This window comes from Protopterus annectens, chromosome 2.part1 (assembly GCF_019279795.1).
Source record: "Protopterus annectens isolate FY-2018-M chromosome 2.part1, PAN1.0, whole genome shotgun sequence".
Taxonomy (NCBI): Eukaryota; Metazoa; Chordata; order Ceratodontiformes; family Protopteridae; genus Protopterus; species Protopterus annectens.
In genome coordinates this window covers 953,659,653-953,679,166 of record NC_056729.1, presented here as the reverse complement: position 1 = coordinate 953,679,166, position 19,514 = coordinate 953,659,653, and the positions used below count along the sequence as shown (strand labels likewise).

General features: G+C 38.8%; 1 protein-coding gene across 1 annotated transcript in view; it reads left to right on the top strand.

Annotated features, from left to right (window-relative positions):
* Positions 1-19,514, top strand: part of CC2D2A (coiled-coil and C2 domain containing 2A) — a 3,655,067-nt gene that overhangs the window by 3,091,145 nt on the left and 544,408 nt on the right. The window contains exon 30 of the mRNA XM_044062582.1: positions 15,880-15,969. Within this exon, the coding sequence (XP_043918517.1) occupies positions 15,880-15,969 (90 nt within the window). The remainder of the gene's footprint in view (positions 1-15,879; positions 15,970-19,514) is intronic.

Sequence of the window (19,514 nt, the reverse complement as noted above, 5' to 3'; positions counted from 1 at the left end):
CTCAGGTCCTTGAATTATATGGTGCACTTTACAAGACTACAGAGGGATCTCATCAAGGAGCTCTCAGATACCCTAGAAGAAGCAGTGGCTAAAGGGGTATGGGACAAAGTTACCTCTCAGCTAGCAACCCCTGATGCAATTTCTACCTCATCCATGAGGCTGATTGCTCACGCAGCTGAAATGACTTCCAGAGCAGCGGGTTCAGGCATAGCTTTACAAGGCATTCCTGGATGCACTTGTGCGACTTTGTGGAGCCATTCAAAGCGTCATTCATCAATGCTCCTTTTGACGGATCTACCCCTTTTGGTCCCAAGGATAAGGACAATTTAACCAGATGTGAAAAGGATGGTAAGACCCTTTTTGTCATAGGCATACATTTCTCCACTCCTCAGAGGCCCTACTCCAGGAACCAGAGAAGTGGGAGACTATGGTTTAAAAAATCCAAAGGGTCTTCCAAGATTCACACAGAAAAGACTTTCCCCAGGGCAGAGGGGGAAGTAACGGTAGATGCCTCCCCAGGGGCAGAAGTGGGCTGCAAAAAACAGGGGTCCAGAGAATCTTTCTCTGATACTTCCTACCAGCACCCCTGAATGGGTGCCCGATTTCCCTTCTCTGGAAGCAGTCGGGACATCTCTCTCTGCACCAATCTGCCTGGCAAACATTAAATATGGACAAATGGGTGCAGGGAATAATATCCAGAGGTTACAAAATTCCGCTATGAGTTCCCCCAACATTCCAGAAGAAACTCTCAGATGTATGACCCAGTCACAGGGAACCAGCAACTTTAGAAATTCAAACATTGCTAGACAAAAGAGTCATCCAAAAAGTCCCACCAGACAAAACAGGATCTGAGTTTTATACAAGGTTCCTTTTAGTGCCCAAAAAAAGTGGAGGACTGGAGACCCATCTTGGATCTCAGCCAGTTCAACAAGGTCATTCAGCAAACCAAATTCTGGATGGTCTCTGTAAAGTCGATACTTCCATTCTTGGAAAAAGGCGACTGGATCTGCTCTGTAGACCTCCAAGATGCTTATTACGCTATAAAAATGGACAAAAGCTCCAGGAGGTATCTGGATGGTCCAAAGCACATGGTCCCAAATAGATGCCAACTTGCACATCAATGTTCTAGAGATGAGGGCAGTGCTATTAGCTTTGCAAGCATTCCAAGACATCCTTCCTCTAGGGATAGTGGCTATTCAGACGAACATGTCAGTAGTCTGGTACATCAACAAACAAAGGGGAACCAAATCTTACCCATTGTGTTGAGAAGCCCTCAGTGTTTGGCAATGAGTGATTTCTTCCAACTGCTTTCTCACAACAATGCACATTCCAGGGAGCTCCAACGTAATAGTAGACAAGCTGAGCAGAACTATTCTCAAGCATCACGAGTGGTCTCTGAATCCTGTAGTGGCGGACAAAATTTTCTGCCACTGGAGCAATCCTTGCAGCAATCTTTTTGCCTGTCCTCTGAACAACAAGTGCAGAAGTTATTTTGCCCTAATCCCCCTCAGGGGAGTCACCCAGAGATGCTGTTCTCCACGATTGGTCCCCCCCCCGATCTTCTCTATGCCTTTCCCCCAACTCCCCTGATATAGCTGTTCCTAAAGAAAGCCAAGAGGATGGAAAATTCAATAATCCTCATTGCCCCCTTCTGGCCTTGACAAATTTGTTTTCCCTTCCTTAGACCTCATCTTTAGAAACCATGGATTCTAGACCCAGCTCCAGATCTGCTGTCTTATCCAGAGGGCATGTTTCAGCTGAATCTCCAACATCTCAGGCTCACTGCATGGCTTCTCCATTTCTCATGATTGCCAGGCATCCTTCCCTTTCTTCTCAAGTCTGATAAATTATTGTCACTCATCACATACCTTCTACTAGGAAGCTCTATTAAAGTAAATGGGAAATATTTGCTAACTGGGCCCTTGACAGTGGACTAGACCTTTATATGAGTCCTGCTCGTAAGGTCTTGGATTTTCTAGCTATCCTTTACCCAAGGTGACCAACAGTCCCAGTTTTTCCAGGACAGTCCCAGTTTGGAAGTCTCTGTCCTGGAATCCCAAACATTGTCTTTGGGACACAGAAATGTCCCAGTTTAGACCGCTCAGTCTGAATGGTGACCTGGCTTCCCAGGGCAGCCAGTCTCACTGCTTTTCCATCCTGAGCAGCTCTGGGGACTTTGTAATTTTTTTGGGATGTCATTGAGTATGGGGTAAGGTCGGATGCCTTCACCCTGGCAGGAGCCTTCAATGCTCTGCCACCATCCATCAGTCACTCCCTCCAGGACTTCTGTCATGGGGTGGTCTGCCTCACTCCACTCACTCAGGAGCTTTCCAGGACCCACACCCATCTGCCCAGTGCACCCTTACTGACTTCTTTCATGGCCGACCCCTACAGGCTTCTCCTTCGACCTGGCCAAGAGACCTTCCCCAGCCACAGCCCCCCATGTCAGAGGACTCCACCACCTCCATGTCTCCTGCAGGCTACCAAATCATGCCGGATCACTCATGCCCTCGGACCTTCTCAGGGGAGCTTTCCTCTGATCCCATCCACCCCTCTCCAGAACTCCCCTCGGCCACTGAGGGGCAGATCCGCTCTCATGAAGGCTTCAGAATCCCCCTGCTTTCCCATCCAGAGCAGCTCTGGGGACTTTGAGATCTTTCAAGGATGCTGTCGGTTATGGGGTGAACTTGGATGCCTTCACCCCGGCAGGAGCTCTCCAGGCCCCTCTGCTATCCGTGCTGGGTGCTTCTTCAAAGACTTCCATTATGGGGAGCTCTGCCTGATCCCTTTCACCCAGGCAGGAGCTCTCCAGGCCCTGCTGCTGTTCGCCAGTTGCTCCCTTAAGGACTTCCATTGTGGGGAGCTCTGCCTGACTCCCCCCTCACCCAGCCCTGCCACTATCTGCCTCTCTACCTCTTCCAGACTTCCTTCCCAGAGGGGGCATGGTCCATACCCCCTCACCCAGGTGGGAGCTGTCTTGTACCAGTCACTTTCCACCTCTCTCTCTCTCTCCCTTCCAGACTTCCATTGGGACTGACCCCATCCAGGCTGAAACTTCTACCCAGGAGAGAGAGAGCTCTTTTCCAGGGTTACATATCTCCTGACTGCTGCCAGATCATGCAGTGTTGTACGTGCTGTTGGAGCCTCTCAGGGAATCTTCCCAGCCTCATGGAACTCTGCTGGGCCGCAAAGCCTCAGACAGTCCCTCATCCAGACTTCTGTGACACTGGTTCTCCCCTTTACCTTGCACCTAGGGCTTTCAAACTCACAGGGGAGATATCCTGGGTTCCCCCATGTCTGCACATTTTGCAGCACACCTCAGTCTGTCTCCCCCATGGTGCCAGGCACTGACAAATGTGCATCGCTTTGAGCCTCCTGGCATGTGGCCTCTTGCCTTTTGGGTGGTGCCGTTGACAGAGTGGCATCCCCACAGTGCCGGGTGAAGAATGGGAAGCCAACCTGCTGGCCCCGGTGCAAGATGAAATGGCGGCCCTATCTCCACTCTCATGGGTTCTGGGAGAATGGGATTGTAGACCTGGCTTCTCGGGGCGACCCTCAAGTGTCCCAGTTTAGGTCCTGTAACAAAACGGTCACCTTGCCTTTACTAATCTGGTTCCTCTGCTTCCACAATTAAAGTTCACCTAGCGGCAATTTCTGACCTTCATATGGGTCTTAATGGTGCATCTGTAATGTCACACAAACTTTGTAAAGCATTTTTAAAGGGTCTCCTAATGCTAAGACCTCCATTTAAGGAACCCATTCCTTCTTGGGATCTAACTCTAGTTCTACAGGCCCTTATAATTAACCCTTTTGAACCATCAATGAATTGTGACTTAAAATATTTGTCTTGCAAAACTTTATTTTTGGTGGTTATTACATCTGCCAGAAGAGTATCTGAACTTCAGGCCTTATCCTGCAATCCTCCCTATTTAATATTTCACAAGGTCAGGGTTGCCCTTAGAACAAATCCAACTTTTTTACCAAAGGTATTTTTGAAATCTAACATTAACTAAACTCTACAATTGCCAGTCTTCGTCCTTAATTTTTCTAATAAAGGGGAGTATTCTCTTTACTTACTAATGTCCACAGACAATTACGTTTTTATCTTCACAGAATAAAGGATTTTAGAAAATCTGACCAATTATTTGTGGCATTCTTCTCTCTCTTGCTTTAGGCAATCCAATATTAAAGGTTACCTTAGCTGAATGACTTAGAGACTGCATTACTTTCATCTGTCATTCCAGAGGGCTCCAACTTTCACGTCCAGTTAAAGCCCATTCAGCGAGAGCGATGGCAACTTCTGCAGTTTTTCATCCCAGAGCATCTTTGGACTATATCTGCACAGCAGCCACTTGGTCCTGTCTCATACCTTTATCACTCATTACAAATTGGATCAGGTCTCGAGGGGGAGGGCATCATTTGGTGCTTAGGAATATTCTTTCATGAGACCTCCCAATAAAAAAATAGCTGTGGACTCTGTCCCACTGTCAAGGATTGAATGAAGATTGACAACAATAGATAAAGAAGTTATGTCTTACCATAATGTTCCATCTGTATTGTCGATCTACACTAATCCTTGACATCCCCACCCACCTTCACCAACCCGAGACTCTTAATGGACCAGATTTTCCATAGCTCGCTTCATATTAAGGACACATATCTGGTCTCTGACTACTATATTTATTATTTTGACAATAATTTCTACTTCTCTGTCTACCACTATGTTGGGCAAACTCGATCTGAGGTGATTTTGAGAGGAGCATCATGGGTAGTGCCTGGTTCAAGAGTTTGGAAGGCGCAAGATGGAGTAAATGGCCAAGTCGGTACCGAGACTTGGAACCAAGCCCCCGCTGTCAATGATTAGTGAAGATCGGCAACACAGATGTAAGACATAACTTCTTTTTTTTAATATTCAGGACAACAATGCAAAATATTGTTTTCTACAATTATTTAAAAATGTTGTATTTTGATTTGATTTCATCATAAAATACACAGCAAAATGTCACAGCTCATTTCAGCAAAGTTTGTTTTCCGTCTCTGTCTGCATTAAAGTGTATTACATTTAGAAAGCCTACTTTCACCGGTACTTTTTACTGCACATAGCAATTTATGTGAAGGCTGTATTAATTCATCTGCATGACTGTGACTTAAGTCAGTTTCTGTACTCCTGTAACTTGTTTTCCCATTATCATGAAGTGCAAAGCAAAATTTCACAGCCCCATTCAGTAAAATACTGTGATACACCAAATATTTTCTATAGTCATTTTAAGATGCTTGCTATAGGTGGCTTCCCTGTCATCATAAAGTGCAAAGTCAAATGTCAAAGCTTCACTTGATAAAGTCTGTTTACATTTCCAGTCTGCATTACTGTGCATTGTGCATAGCTGCACATAACAGTTACTTTTACCATTAACTTGTATTTTACGCAGTTTTCGTTAGAATTTCCCTGCTTCATGTATCTTGCTTCCCAGGAATCATACTTAGCAGAACACTACAGTCTCAAATGTTTTTCCATAGTCACTTTAAAACATATCTTGTCAAAGTACAAAGCAAACTGTCAAAGCTGTAGTCAGTAAAATCTATTTCCGAATCTATTTTGCATTTATGTATATTGTGCTCAGAGGTACTAAGAATTACAGCAGTCAGTGCATTTGAAGGCTGCATTATGATCTGCTATGCAATATTGCAGATTCCGTAGTCGTGATGTAAAACATTGTAACTGTAATATCAGATTTAAGTATGATCACATTAAGAAATTGCTGTAAAACAAAAAAAGTTTAAAACATAATTTTTACAAGGGGTTTCTGTTCCCCAGAACATTGCAGGGCCACTGACATTACAGCTCTAGTACCCATAGATATGTTACCACCAGTGTCACACAATTTTGAAGAAAGGAAAAAAACTGGTAAAAAGAAAAGCAAAACTCACATTTTTCTCTTATGAGTCCTGCAATCTGATTGCACGGCATTGCAGTATAACAATGCAATCTTTGACTCACTAAGACTTCAACACCTAAATGTGATTTTTTTCTTATATTCATTATTTCAAGTGCCTGAAAAAAACACTCACAGTAGTACATCCTGTACTAATTCTGCCATGTAAATGCAGCTCAACTTAGAAACTATAAAAATAGTGTTCTATAATAACAGTTCAAAACAAATATGAGAAGTATTATGAGAATACCATTGCTGTGGAACAGACTCCACATCCACGTAAAATAAAGTTCATCCCTTTCCATATTCAAGCGCAACTTAGAGCTGTGGATGGGAAATAGAAAATGTACCTCAGAAATGTCCCCTGTACTAGCTCCTAAATGCTTTATCTCATGCATGGGTCCCCTCAAATTATCTTTGCTATGATCCAAGTTGCTTTCATTAGAGGTAATATTATCGACCATGGGATGGGTAAGGCCAAAGAAAGGGAAACTGGATAGGCTTAAAATGGCCCCCGACGGCAGCTTGCCTAGTACTTAACTATGAACCTTTGATAGATGCGTGGGCTATATGATTGACTGCCGTTTGTCACATGACTGTACCATGTTAGTAGGGAATATGGTCCTTGATCCTAACTACATGTTTTTGGCCCTTAATTACCTACATCTCAACTGCACTGCCATAAAACAGTAATATGCAGAAAAATGTTTAATTGTTACATGTTTCTGTTGGGTGCATACCTCTCAACCTTTCAATGCAAGAAACCTGGACAAAGCCAAAAATAATTGGAGGACAAAGGCCCAAAAATAGGGACAGGTTTTAAGTAATGCCCTTATAAACTTAAACAGTTACTAGAATAACAGGATTTGTGTTACCGTGCATTTTCTGAAGGATACAGAGTCTGAAAATCAAATCTATTTTATTATTTAATGACTTCAGTTCTCAGAGATTTGCCATAAAACCACAAATTTTATGAGGAACAACCCACAAATATGAGGCAAAAATGTAGAAATTCTGTGAAAATCTGGACAATTAAAAGTTATGCTTGGGGGATTTACAAAATGTTTTCTATAGAGTATGTAATGATGTAACTAGGTTTGTCTTGCTGTGCCTTATTGCTTTCTTTGCAGTTTATTTGCAGATATACCAGGTAGTTTAATTCTTTGCAGATATACCAGGTAGTTTAATTCTTTGCATGCCCTCAGTTAAAAAAAAATGGAACATGCTGCTACTGCTGATGGTGGGTCTGCTTCAAGTGCTTCCAAAGCAATAAGTATAAGAATGCATATTTAAAATTATATTTTGTGTACTACAGCACTACTCAGGAACAGCTGTATTAACTGAATACAAGGGGCAGTTTGTAATGATTTTGTCCGTAGGTGTAACAAAATGAATGCTTTATTATTCTGTGGAATAGTTACTAATTCATTACTGTTAGATAAACAATGTGTTAATCTTATACTATTGCATTTGTGAGGCTTAGCCCCACTAACATTTAAGGCTTACTGGCTATGAGGCTGTCAAGCATCGAAACATAGATATAATGTTTGTACTTGTTTATACAGTTAAATACGTTAATGTATGACTTTCTGTGTCAAAGATAATTTGAAAACATTAAAATGTCAAAAGAGCCACATTTAAATTTCTAGATTCACAACATCTCCATTAAGTGTAATGTCTGCCTACATTTTTTTCATTAACATCTTAATTATTAAGCTGTACTACTGCCCTGAAGTGCAGTATTTAATGCATTACACCACCAAAAGTAAAAAAAAAAAAAAATATATATATATATATATATATATATATATATATATATATATATCTACTGCTTTATGACCATCATATCTTCAGTTTGGCCTTTTCAGAGCATGTTTAAAATAATTGGCTTATGACCAGTATTACCTTCATTTTGCCCTTTCAGGGCATGTTTTAAACAATTTCACAGGCTTTTATAGGTTAATAAGGTATGTGCTCAAATGATGTTTCCCTTCATGTGTGTCTAAACCTTTAATCTGTAATTTTAGCATGTGCAGCACATCCTAGTACTGCAAACAAAACATCAAGTTTCAATTTTTGTCTGCTGCCCTCAGTAGCCCACCTTAACAGTGTGCCTAGTTTTTTTCTGCCTTATATTTTATAGGATGTATAGTTTTCCCCATAAATACCATCTGTATTTTTTAAGATTGTTGTCTGGCTTTCATTTTCATTTTACTCGGTATGTGTTAGTGAAAACATGTAACCTATATGTAAGTAAATAGTTATATGAACCCAGAAGCATGTTAGAAATTACCTTTCCGTGCATTTGCTGTTTAAAGAAAGTGAGGTAATTCTGCTATAATGCCTTTGATATATATATATATATATATATATATATATATATATATATATATATATATAAAATAATGTTTAAGTTTTCTAACAAGACAAGTAAAGGTAGAGTCAAATAATTTGAAGACATGTTTTAATAGTTATTTGCAATTAGGTCATAGTGACCTTATAAGTAATGTCTATTATAGGTATGTGTCATCCCCCTCAAAAATATGACAGCAACAGACAAGGTGGCACACCAGTCAGGATGGTTGTTCTTTAATTTCCACGTTCAAAAAAGACTAGGGATCTAATTAATTTCAGAAAGATATAAACAATAACTGCATTTTCAAATCTAGATATATTTTACGTTCTGAAACAGAGGACAGGTATATTTATAATTGTTTTGTGAAACTATTTGCTATTTCAATAAAATTATTCAAGTATATTTAAACAAGATAGCTGTTCTTTAGTCTTCATATTTAAAGTTGGATTTCAGATCTGATTAAATTATAATAATCAGTATTATCAGTAAGGCAAATTTGATAATATTGTCAGCCCATTTTTGAATCTAGTTATGTTTTGCATTACTGCAACAGATTGCAGGTTTATTTAGAATATTTTATCAAACAAATTGGAAATTAAAGGATGTGGTTTAAATTAAAACACGTACATAAATAAATGTGTAACACAATTTGAAAAATAAGAACTTTACATTTATCATCCTCATCAGATGAATTAATACAAGAGAAATAGATGGTCAGGGCTTCAAATGATACAGGCAAAATAATCCAGCTCTAGAACCTCCTAAGAACCTTGTGATACACAACACTTATGTCATTGATCAGGATTTAGTCAACAAAGGTGACTTTTTAAAATACCGTACTACAAATTTTCTTTTGTATTTATTTTAAAATGCTGTATTTCTCTAGTAATCATAACCACCGGTACACGGAACCTCTGTGTCTTGGGAAAATCGCAACAGTTGCTCTATCAAAGTAAACCATAAAATGCACTGTAGTGATGATTCCAAAAGGTGTAGCATAAATCCCAAGGATGGATAAAAAATTATGATTTATTGAATCCAAACTTAATATTCAAATGTAGTGTTAAGCGCTTTCACTTGTACTACAACAAGCTTCTTCAGAACACTGAAAACTAAATCCACTAATCTTTAAATAATTTTTTTGGCACCAAAGCAGTTCAAAATTGCCCATCCAATTTAAAGACATACAACCATAAAATAAAGTAAAAACCAAATTATATTTATAACACAAATATGTATGCTTACTCTAAAATATATTAAAATATAATAATACTATTACGTTATTGTTACAATGTATTATCCTTTCAAAGCCAAAAGTGGCTTAATAGATATGAAATCATTTAAACCAGGTGGAGTAGAGGCATCTGTGAATATCTGCCACCATAGTTCTTTATTTGATAGTATTCCCTTAAAGTCTCCCCCTCTTTGATCTATTGACACAATGTCTATAATAGCAAAATTAAAGAAATGACTGTCATCATATTCTTTTATGTGTCTGTATAAGGCATTCTTTTCATCTTTTTTCTTAGTACTGTAAAGATGGGAATAAATACGTCTATTCAATTTCCTTTCAGTTTTGCCTATATAGAATCTGGGGCATGACATACATAAAGCTATATATATAACCATTTTAGTTTGACAATTTCCTCTATAAGGCTTGAGCTTAGTACTATTAAAGTTGTTTAATACTATATTGTCCCCCTGGAATATAGTGTGGCGTTGATTACACATACCACATCTGGAAGTATTCTTAATATTAAAAGTCTTGCACATAGGACCTCTCTCAGATGTGTTTTATATTTGTTCCAATTTTATTTACAAATCTCGGACCTCTTCCTAAAATAGAGACAACATCCTGGTCAGCCAATATAATGTTCCAATTGACAGTCAAGATTCTCTTAACCTTGCCTATATGTGGGCCATATTCCAATATGCATGTTCTATCAAATGAACTATTGTTTTTGTTTTTATGTTTTTCACTATATACAGTTCCATTGTTATGTAGATCACCTAACAATGGTATATATTTTTCCCCCATACCTAACGGGCAAGGGACTTGTACTGAAATGATTTTACCTATTGAGACGAACCTTCATAATGTTCAAGGGACATGCAATGAGCACATCAGGTCTATTGATATACCCACCACGCTGCAGAATGCAGATCAGCGCAGTAGCAGCAGGTTGGGGGTATCGGACTTCACGTTCGATTTTTCCTTTGGTGACTTGGAAGAGGAAGCCAGGCGAGTGGGTACAAAACCAAAAAGAATGAAACCCTTCATGACATATGCACATATGGCTAAAGTGGCCAATAAAACTAATGAACCTTTGATTAAGAATCAAATAATACAAAATTCAACTGGAACCAGCAGAAAAAATATAATCCAGGCAACGGTCCAACCACAGCTCTCTTGTTTTATTGTATAAAAACCAGCAAGTTGTTAAGCGCTTTCATCCAGGTACATATGGACTTCATCAGAACAACATTACTGTGCTCTCACTTACATTTTATACATAAAGTTCCCGCCTAAAACCCCAATTAAGACATCAATTATTCAATTAAAAATAAAAATGTAGGAGTTTAAAAAGCATGTTTTAACTATATGAAATGTACACCTTTAAGCACTTTGATTCAGTGCTTTTTAAACTCCTACATTTTTATTTTTAATTGAATAATTGATGTCTTAATTGGGGTTTTAGGCGGGAACTTTATGTATAAAATGTAAGTGAGAGCACAGTAATGTTGTTCTGATGAAGTCCATATGTACCTGGATGAAAGCGCTTAACAACTTGCTGGTTTTTATACAATAAAACAAGAGAGCTGTGGTTGGACCGTTGCCTGGATTATATTTTTTCTGCTGGTTCCAGTTGAATTTTGTATTAGGTTGTTGTAATCCAGGAATCATTCTACTAAGAATCAAATAAATCCTATGGCAAAAAGGGAAGGACAGACTATTGATCCTATGTTAACATTTTTGGAGAACAATTGTTTTTTTGATAACGTTGACTCTAATGTGAATATTAACAGGGTGCCTACACCTAAAGGTATATGCAACAGTTCTCTTAAGGATTCTATATACATCTTGGGTAAAAAGTTTGTACAGATAAATAATATCAAACTAGATAATGCTTATTTATCAAAATGTATGGAAGTTAAAATTGTGCCGATGGGGCTCAGGTTTTTTAAATTTCCTATGGGAATGATTATTACAGATAACGCTATTCAAGAATTTAATGTTTTTTTTGATCAATGTGGTTTTAAATTTATGTCACTATTGATAAAGTTTAATGATGACAAGTTAGCAATTTTAATGCAAGAAGTGGAAGAACTGAACAGTTTGATTAGGAAAGATTTATTGTTCTTCCAATGGGAGAAATTATACTCTAAACAGTTCTCCAATGCAGAACATGTTACACAAAAAACGCATGTTCGTAAGATGAGGAAATTTCAAAGAGATTTAGAACAATATAAAAGAGGGAAAGCATATCTATGGGACAAAAATAAAAACAAAAATAAAAATAAAGGTGAGATTCACTACACAAGAGGAGACAAAGGCAATACTTGGTATAGGTCAGATAGAGATGATGATTTTTTATACACAGAACACAGGGAGAGGCAGATATATTGGAAAAAAGGGGGGAACTGGAGAAGACAGAACTATTAGTAACATCGGAGCCAGCATAATATCACATGAGCTAGACAGATCCATTATTGGAAGTAGGTCATTTGGTGATACGGAAGAGATTCAGGATAGAGGAGGTATTGTACGTAAAGGAGTAGTTTTTACTTACAAGAATTTCAGCATATACAACTATACTGGATATGAACTCAAAACGTCACATTTTGACTTGTCTAAATGGATGAAAAATGCCCCAACTAACAAGTTTAGATTAGTAGACTGTATGGGTGAAATTAAAAAATATGTCAGGAAACTCAACCTGGCAATAATGTACACGGACATCAACCTGTCAGATACATCAACTCAGGTAGGAGTGACCACGCAAGTGTCAAAAAAGATAAAAAAGAAGAGTACGTTTATACCTCCCATGCACCCTACTATTTTTACATATGACAAATTGGTTAACCATCAGATATACCAGTTAAACAAGCAGTTAGCTGGTTTTCATTACAAGTTTAACTTGTCCACAGAAGAGTTTGAGGTGTTTCAAGATTTAAGAAATGACAGAAGCATTAGGCTGATGAAAGCGAATAAACGGGGGGGGGGGGTATAGTTATATATGATAGTTTACTATATACCTCAAAATACATGATCTTCTCTATAACTCAGGTAATTATGAAAATGTCTCACTGAACGAAATCAATATAGGTTACAGAAAAATAGATATGTGTATAGAAGAATTTTTAATTGACAATAGGATTACTGAGGATATTTATAAATTTATTAAAGTTGAAAATCCAACATTAGCCTCTATAATAGGTATTCCCAAGATTCATAAAGTAGTAGATGATCCCCCTTTTAGACCTATAATATCAGGCAGTAGGTCTAAGACTTTCCCCATGGGATCAGTGATTGATACATATTTAAAACAAGTCTATGAAAATATATCACATATAGCTAAAGATTCTTGGGACTTCTTAAGAAGTTATCCTATTTATTTATCTAGGAATGATATTCAGATAGTTACCATAGATGTCATAGACCTTTTTTAGAGGGACTAGAAGCTTTTGCTAGTAGTATCAGGAAATATGCAGATATACAATGGGACACCAATTGTCTCATCCTTGAAATTATGTCACTGGTATTGGATCACAACTACATATTTTTTGAAGGTGATTATTTCAAGCAAACCAGGGGCGTAGCTATGGGTGCCGCTTGTGCCCCCATCTACGCCAACCTGGTTATGCTTGATTGGGAAGAGACTCAAGTATTTACCAGTACATATATGAAACATATCAGGTATTACTCCAGGTTCCTGGATGACATATACCTGATATGGGATGGTGGGGACCATTTATTAGAACAATTCTTGGAATACATTAATAGGAGTAACACATTTTTTAAATTCACTTTTTCCAAAAATAACTGTGGTCTTGCTTATTTAGACACTTTTGTATCCAAGAAGGGAAATACTTTCAAATCTCGGATACATAGGAAAAATATGTTTTCCAATCACTATCTTGAATACACAAGCAATCATCCTAGGAGACAATTTATGAATATATATAAAGGACAACTTATAAGAGCAGTTAGGATGACATCAGAATATGAGGATATGTTGGAAGAAGTGCATTACATCACTTCCATATTCAAGGAGAGAGGATATGATGTCAAGGCTATGTCCAAAGTCAGCAAGTATGTAACCAGTGAGTGGGGGAAAAATATATACCATTGTTAGGTGATCTACATAACAATGGAACTGTATATAGTGAAGAACATAAAAACAAAAACAGTAGTTCATTTGATAGAGCATGCATGTTGGAATATGACCTACATATAGGCAAAGTTAAGAGAATCTTGACTGTCAATTGGAACATTATATTGGCTGACCAGGATGTTGTCTCTATTTTAGGAAGAGGTCCGAGATTTGTAAATAAAATTGGAATAAATATAAAACACATCTTAGAGAGAGGTCCTATGTGCAAGACTTTTAATATTAATAATACTTCCAGATGTGGTATGTGTAATCAATGCCACACTCTATTCCAGGGGGACAATATAGTATTAAACAACTTTAATAGTACTTAGCTCAAGCCTTATAGAGGAAATTGTCAAACTAAAATGGTCATATATATAGCTTTATGTATGTCATGCCCCGGATTCTATATAGGCAAAACTGAAAGGAAATTGAATAGACGTATTTATTCCCATCTTTACAGTATTAAGAAAAAAGATGAAAAGAATGCCTTATACAGACACATAAAAGAATATGATGACAGTCATTTCTTTAATTTTGCTATTATAGACATTGTGTCAATAGGTCAAAGAGGGGGAGACTTTAAGGGGAATACTATCATATAAAGAACTATGGTGGCAAATATTCACAGATGCCTCTACTCCACCTGGTTTAAATGATTTCATATCTATTAAGCCACTTTTGGCTTTAAAAGGATAATACATTGTAACACTAGCGTAATAGTATTATTATATTTCAATATATTTTAGGGAAAGCATACATATTTGTGTTATAAATATAATTTGGTTTTTACTTTATTTTATGGTTGTATGTCTTTAAATAGGATGGGCAATTTTGAACTGCTTTGGCGCCAAAAAAATTATTAAAAAAAAATGATTTAAAGATTAGTGGATTTAGTTTTCAGTGTTCTGAAGAAGCTTGTTGTAGTACAAGTGAAAGCGCTTAACACTACATTTGAATATTAAGTTTGGATTCAATAAATCATCATTTTTTATCCATCCTTGGGATTTATGTTACATCTTTTGGAATCATCACTACGGTGCATTTTATGGTTTACTTTGATAGCGCAACTGTTGCGATTGAGCAGGAGAGTGTTTATTCCCAAGACACAGAGGTTCCGTGTACCGGTGGATTTTACTTTGTATGTTTGTTGTTATTCCACTGTACAATATTGTTGGTGCTAGTAATCATACAGTACAAAGCAAAATGTCACAGCTCCACTCACTGTGTGCACAATAAAATGTCACAGCTTCAGTTGCTAAAAATCTCTCTCTCATCATCTTTTGCATTGATATGTATTATACACAGCTGTCTATTGCAGTCCTACTTTCACAATTACTGTTTATTTTGCATAGGCATCATTATAAGGCTGTCTACATTACTCCTCAGTTATAAAACCTATATTCTGATGGCATAGTTTTATGTGAGACTGACCCATCCCCCCAAACCTTGCAAAGTAATTCTAAAAACATTTCTACCACCTGTTATTAACCTAATAATAACCAAAGAAGTGTTGTTCAGTACCAACCAAAGTCTAGCCTCCTCAGTCTACCCATGCATTTACACACCCACTAATAACAGAATAAATCGAGTTACTCAACACAACTATCTTGGGACTACTACTAGACACTTCTGTCTCCTTCAAAACTAATACCGACGCTGTGTATTTGCTAGGGTTACCAAACTGCTAAAAGTCTTCATTTCCCTCTCATACCAGCTAGTGTATCCAGCCCGTGCAGCTATTGATGAGAACAGTCTTATCCCTAGATGAGAATATGCCCTTCAACTGATTTCCCTCAGATCCTATTGAAACCCCATGTCCTACAAACTGCTGTGAATGCCATTTGCAATTTCATCCACCTTTCCGCAGATTTAAGCATTGCTACACTATTAACCAAAAAGAACGTAGTTACCAGCTCCTGCAAAAGGCACACTCTTCTTTTATCTTCACCAATTTTTAAATTACTACATAAATGCTGATGTCATTACCTCAAGGTCAAATTAATAATCCATTCATCCCCTTTTGATCTTCACAGTGAGAACTATGCAACAGTCTTTCTTGAATTTATCTGTATAACATGCTTTAGTAATGTACATTTATGGAAACCTTAAGTAGGAGGAAATGCTCTATAACATTTTAAGCATTCACTATTAATTCATACTTATTATAGTATTGGCAGTTTATAAACAATATAAATATATTTTCTTTTTTCAGGGTTTGGTTGCACGATATGTTTCATTGATCCCTTCCTTGCCTGACAGTGTATCATTTTCAGGAGTATGTGACTTATGGAGTACCTCAGATGTAAGTAATATCTTCAAATTATATTTTCTGTATGACTTTATTTATTGAATTAAATGATAAAATTTGTTACAGAAAGTCTTTTTTAAAAGAGGCTGTGTTCTGTTGAGATCTTTTGTCTGGGCAGGTTTTACCAAAACCTGTGGAAATTGAAGTACCTTAATAATTCTTGTCTTAAAAGTGTGCTTGAGATTGCCTTCCTGTCTTACATTGTGTCACATTTAACTTGCCTTCGGTTCAGTGAGTCTGCAAACCTTTATGAAATTCTTATAGAACAGGTGTGGCACAGGGCTTGATGCACTGTAATTCAGTAGATTGTTGCTCTACCATTTGGTAGGGTGGCCACGGTGTTGCAGCAATTAGCATTGCAGCCTCACAGCAAGAGGGTCTCCGGTTCTATCCTTGGCTAGGGTGTCTTCTGTGCGTAGTCTGCATGTCCTCCCTTTGGTCGCGTGGGTTTCCTTCGGGTGCTCCGGTTTCCTCCCACATCCCAAAGACATGCTGTAGGTGGATTGGACATTCTAAATTGACCCTAGGTGTGAGTGCATGCATGTGTGTGCCTTCTTTGGAAGGTTGGGGTTCGGGCTAGCAACTGGACACTGTAAAACTCCACTGCCAATCTTGAGCGGACAGGTGATCTGCTGTGGTGACCCCTAACTGGGAAAAGAAAAAAAAAAGGAGAAGAAGTAGTTGTACCATTTGGTCCCTTTCTGCTATCTCCTTTCCATTTCTGTTTGGCTCACAGATCAATTGACAGTTTAACATTGTACCTTGCATGATTTGTCCTGATTGCTGATTTTTTTGCATTGTCGTTTTTATTCAGTGTTTGAAAGAAGACCCAAGCCCTGGACCTTTAAATTGCTCTTGAAGGAGGCTGGTCGGTGTACTGCTGAAGCTTGCTGGGAGTACTGTTGCTTAATTTACAAAATAATTTTATGGCAACCTTTAGGCTGCACATGTAAGGAAATGCAGTTCAAGAAAAGTAGATGAACTGTCCCTTCTGAGAGTAACCTGAACTGCCCATGCAACTTTTGAATAGAATCTAAATTTTTACTTGAGTCATACCTCTTAACTCTCCAGATTTTCACAGAATGTCCAGATTTCTTCCTCATATTTTTGGAGTTATCCTCATAACATTTGTGGCTTTCTAGTATATTTATGAGAATTTAAGTCATTAAGTAATGACAAACATTTGAGTTTGGGAATTCATGCCCTTCAGAAGTGCATGCCAACACAAAACATGTTATTCTAGCAACTTTCTACATTGAAAAGAATGATAGTTTAAATCTATCCTATTTTGGGCCTTTGCCTCCCCAATATTTTTGGCTTTCTCCAGATTTCTTGCTCTGACAGCTTGACAAATATATTAAGAGTATGACATGATCAGTTGTTGCTTTTGTACTCATTTTAATACTAAAACTATTAGGAGTAGGGATGAATTCCTTGCGAAGTTCTTTAACCAACAACCTGTTCTTTTGTCCTTTATGGCGTCCATCTATCGTTCCAAATTTGAACAACCTAAGCATGCAAAAGAAAAGAAACAAAAGCTTAGACCTTCAGATGATATTACCACCTGCCTCTCCTTCCAGGCTTGTTTTTGTTGAACAAGGTGAGTTGCCTTTGTAGTCCCCTTCCTGTCCTGAACCAGTGACTCAGGCCTCTGTCAGGACCCTTTAGGAATCCATCACGCTGTTAGTTCCTTCCACCTCTACACAAGCCTGTGAGACTGGCTTGTCTGTCAGGTCTAGGACCACTCAGCTGGCCCAGGCTTCTGAGGAGTGTGCACTGCCCAGAGACTGTATTCCTAGGCCTCACTTCAGTCCAGCTCTGGTGCATATTCAGCACTCTCGAGAGACAGGAATCAGGGCTTTGGACACTGTTAGGCCTAAGACGTTAGCCACTCCTAGAAAACCTTCTGTATCCAGGCCTTCAGTTAGGCCTCCTGGCTCCACTTCACAGGGATCCCAACAGGATCTTGTTAGACTAGCTAAAGACTTGCTTTCCATTGTCAGATCAAGGCAAGCTGTTTCCCCTGGGAAAAGAAAAAGAGATGATCCTCCAGAGGTTTTCCAGAATTCCCTCATGTCTGAGGAAGACTCTGACCTAGATGACTCTGGGTCTGAGGAGTGCCCTTCACATTCTCTGAGGACTCTGTCTCAGAGGAAATCCTTCCTTCTGCTTCCCCCTCTTGAGGATTTAACCTTTGGAGAGACCCTCCATGCCATGAGACAACATTTCTAGTGGGAGGCTCAAGACTACCCACAGGCAAAGAAGAGAGTTAGGGAATTCCTGGACTTAGTTGAACACAAGTCATTGACTGTTCCACCCATTCCTGAAGTGGTGGAGGATGTCTTCCAAGAATCTTTTTTAAAACCTACCCCAAGGAAACCGGACAGCTTTTACAGGGTTCAGGATTCCCATAAATATCATTACAGAGATCCCACTGTTGACCCTGAAGTAGTCATGCTAGTACCTAAAGGAGCCAGATCCAATTCTTCCAGGAATCATCTTCTCAGAGAACAGGGCCCTTGACAGGTTTGGCAAAAAGGTGTATACTTGTGCCACACTCACCATGAGGGCCCTCAACTGCCAGTTTCATATGATTAAGTACCAACAGACTGTCTTGGAGCAACTCAAACAAAAGGTTTCCACCCTTGAAGATAAAAACTTTTCCAAAGAGTTGACAGATCTGTCATTCCAGTGCTCAGTTAGCTAAACATTCTCTCCATTGTGGTTATGCTGCCATGAAAGCATCTTGCAGGACTACTACCATTGGATCTGTTATTAGAAGACATGCTTGGCTCTGAGAACAAGTTCTTACAAACCATGTTAAGTCTAATCTGCTGGATGCTTCCCTTGGCGAAAATGTTCTATTTGGCCCAAAAGCAGAAGTTCTTCAAAAAAGATGGAGGACAAGGCAAAGTTTATGCAAACAGTGAAAGATTTCCTCCAGGTGCAGCCTCCCAGGTTTAATAAAAATTTTCCTGCCAAACACTGTCCCTTTCCCTCCCAGCCTGGGCGTAAGCAGAGGAAGCCTCATAGGGCTAGGTCACACAGACAGAGGCAACAGCTGCAAAAAGGCAGGCAGTGAACCTCAGAAATGCCAAGACAAGGGAGTTCTAGATCCTAGACCGTATCTAGAGAACAACAATGACTCATCCACTCCTCCACCACCCCTCACCCTAAAGCTAGGAGGAAGGCTGTCTCTTTTCTTTCATTCCTGGACCCTTATCACCTCAGACAAGTGGGTTCTAGACATTATTGCAAATGGCTACAAGCTCACTTTCAAAGAGCATTTAAAATACTCAGGTTATCCAGATATCCCTCAAAATCAAAAGGCAGAGGCACTGGCTCAAATTCAAATTCTATGCTCACAAGGAGCAGTAGAGCCAGTTCCTCCTCCTCAACATGGAGTAGGATTCTATTCCAGGCTCTTCCTGGTCCCCAGAAAGGAAGACTGTTGGTGTCCCATCCTGGATCTATCCAGTCTCAGTCAGTTCCTCCCGGTGCCCAAGTTCAAAATGTTAACACTCCTAAAGCTCCTACCC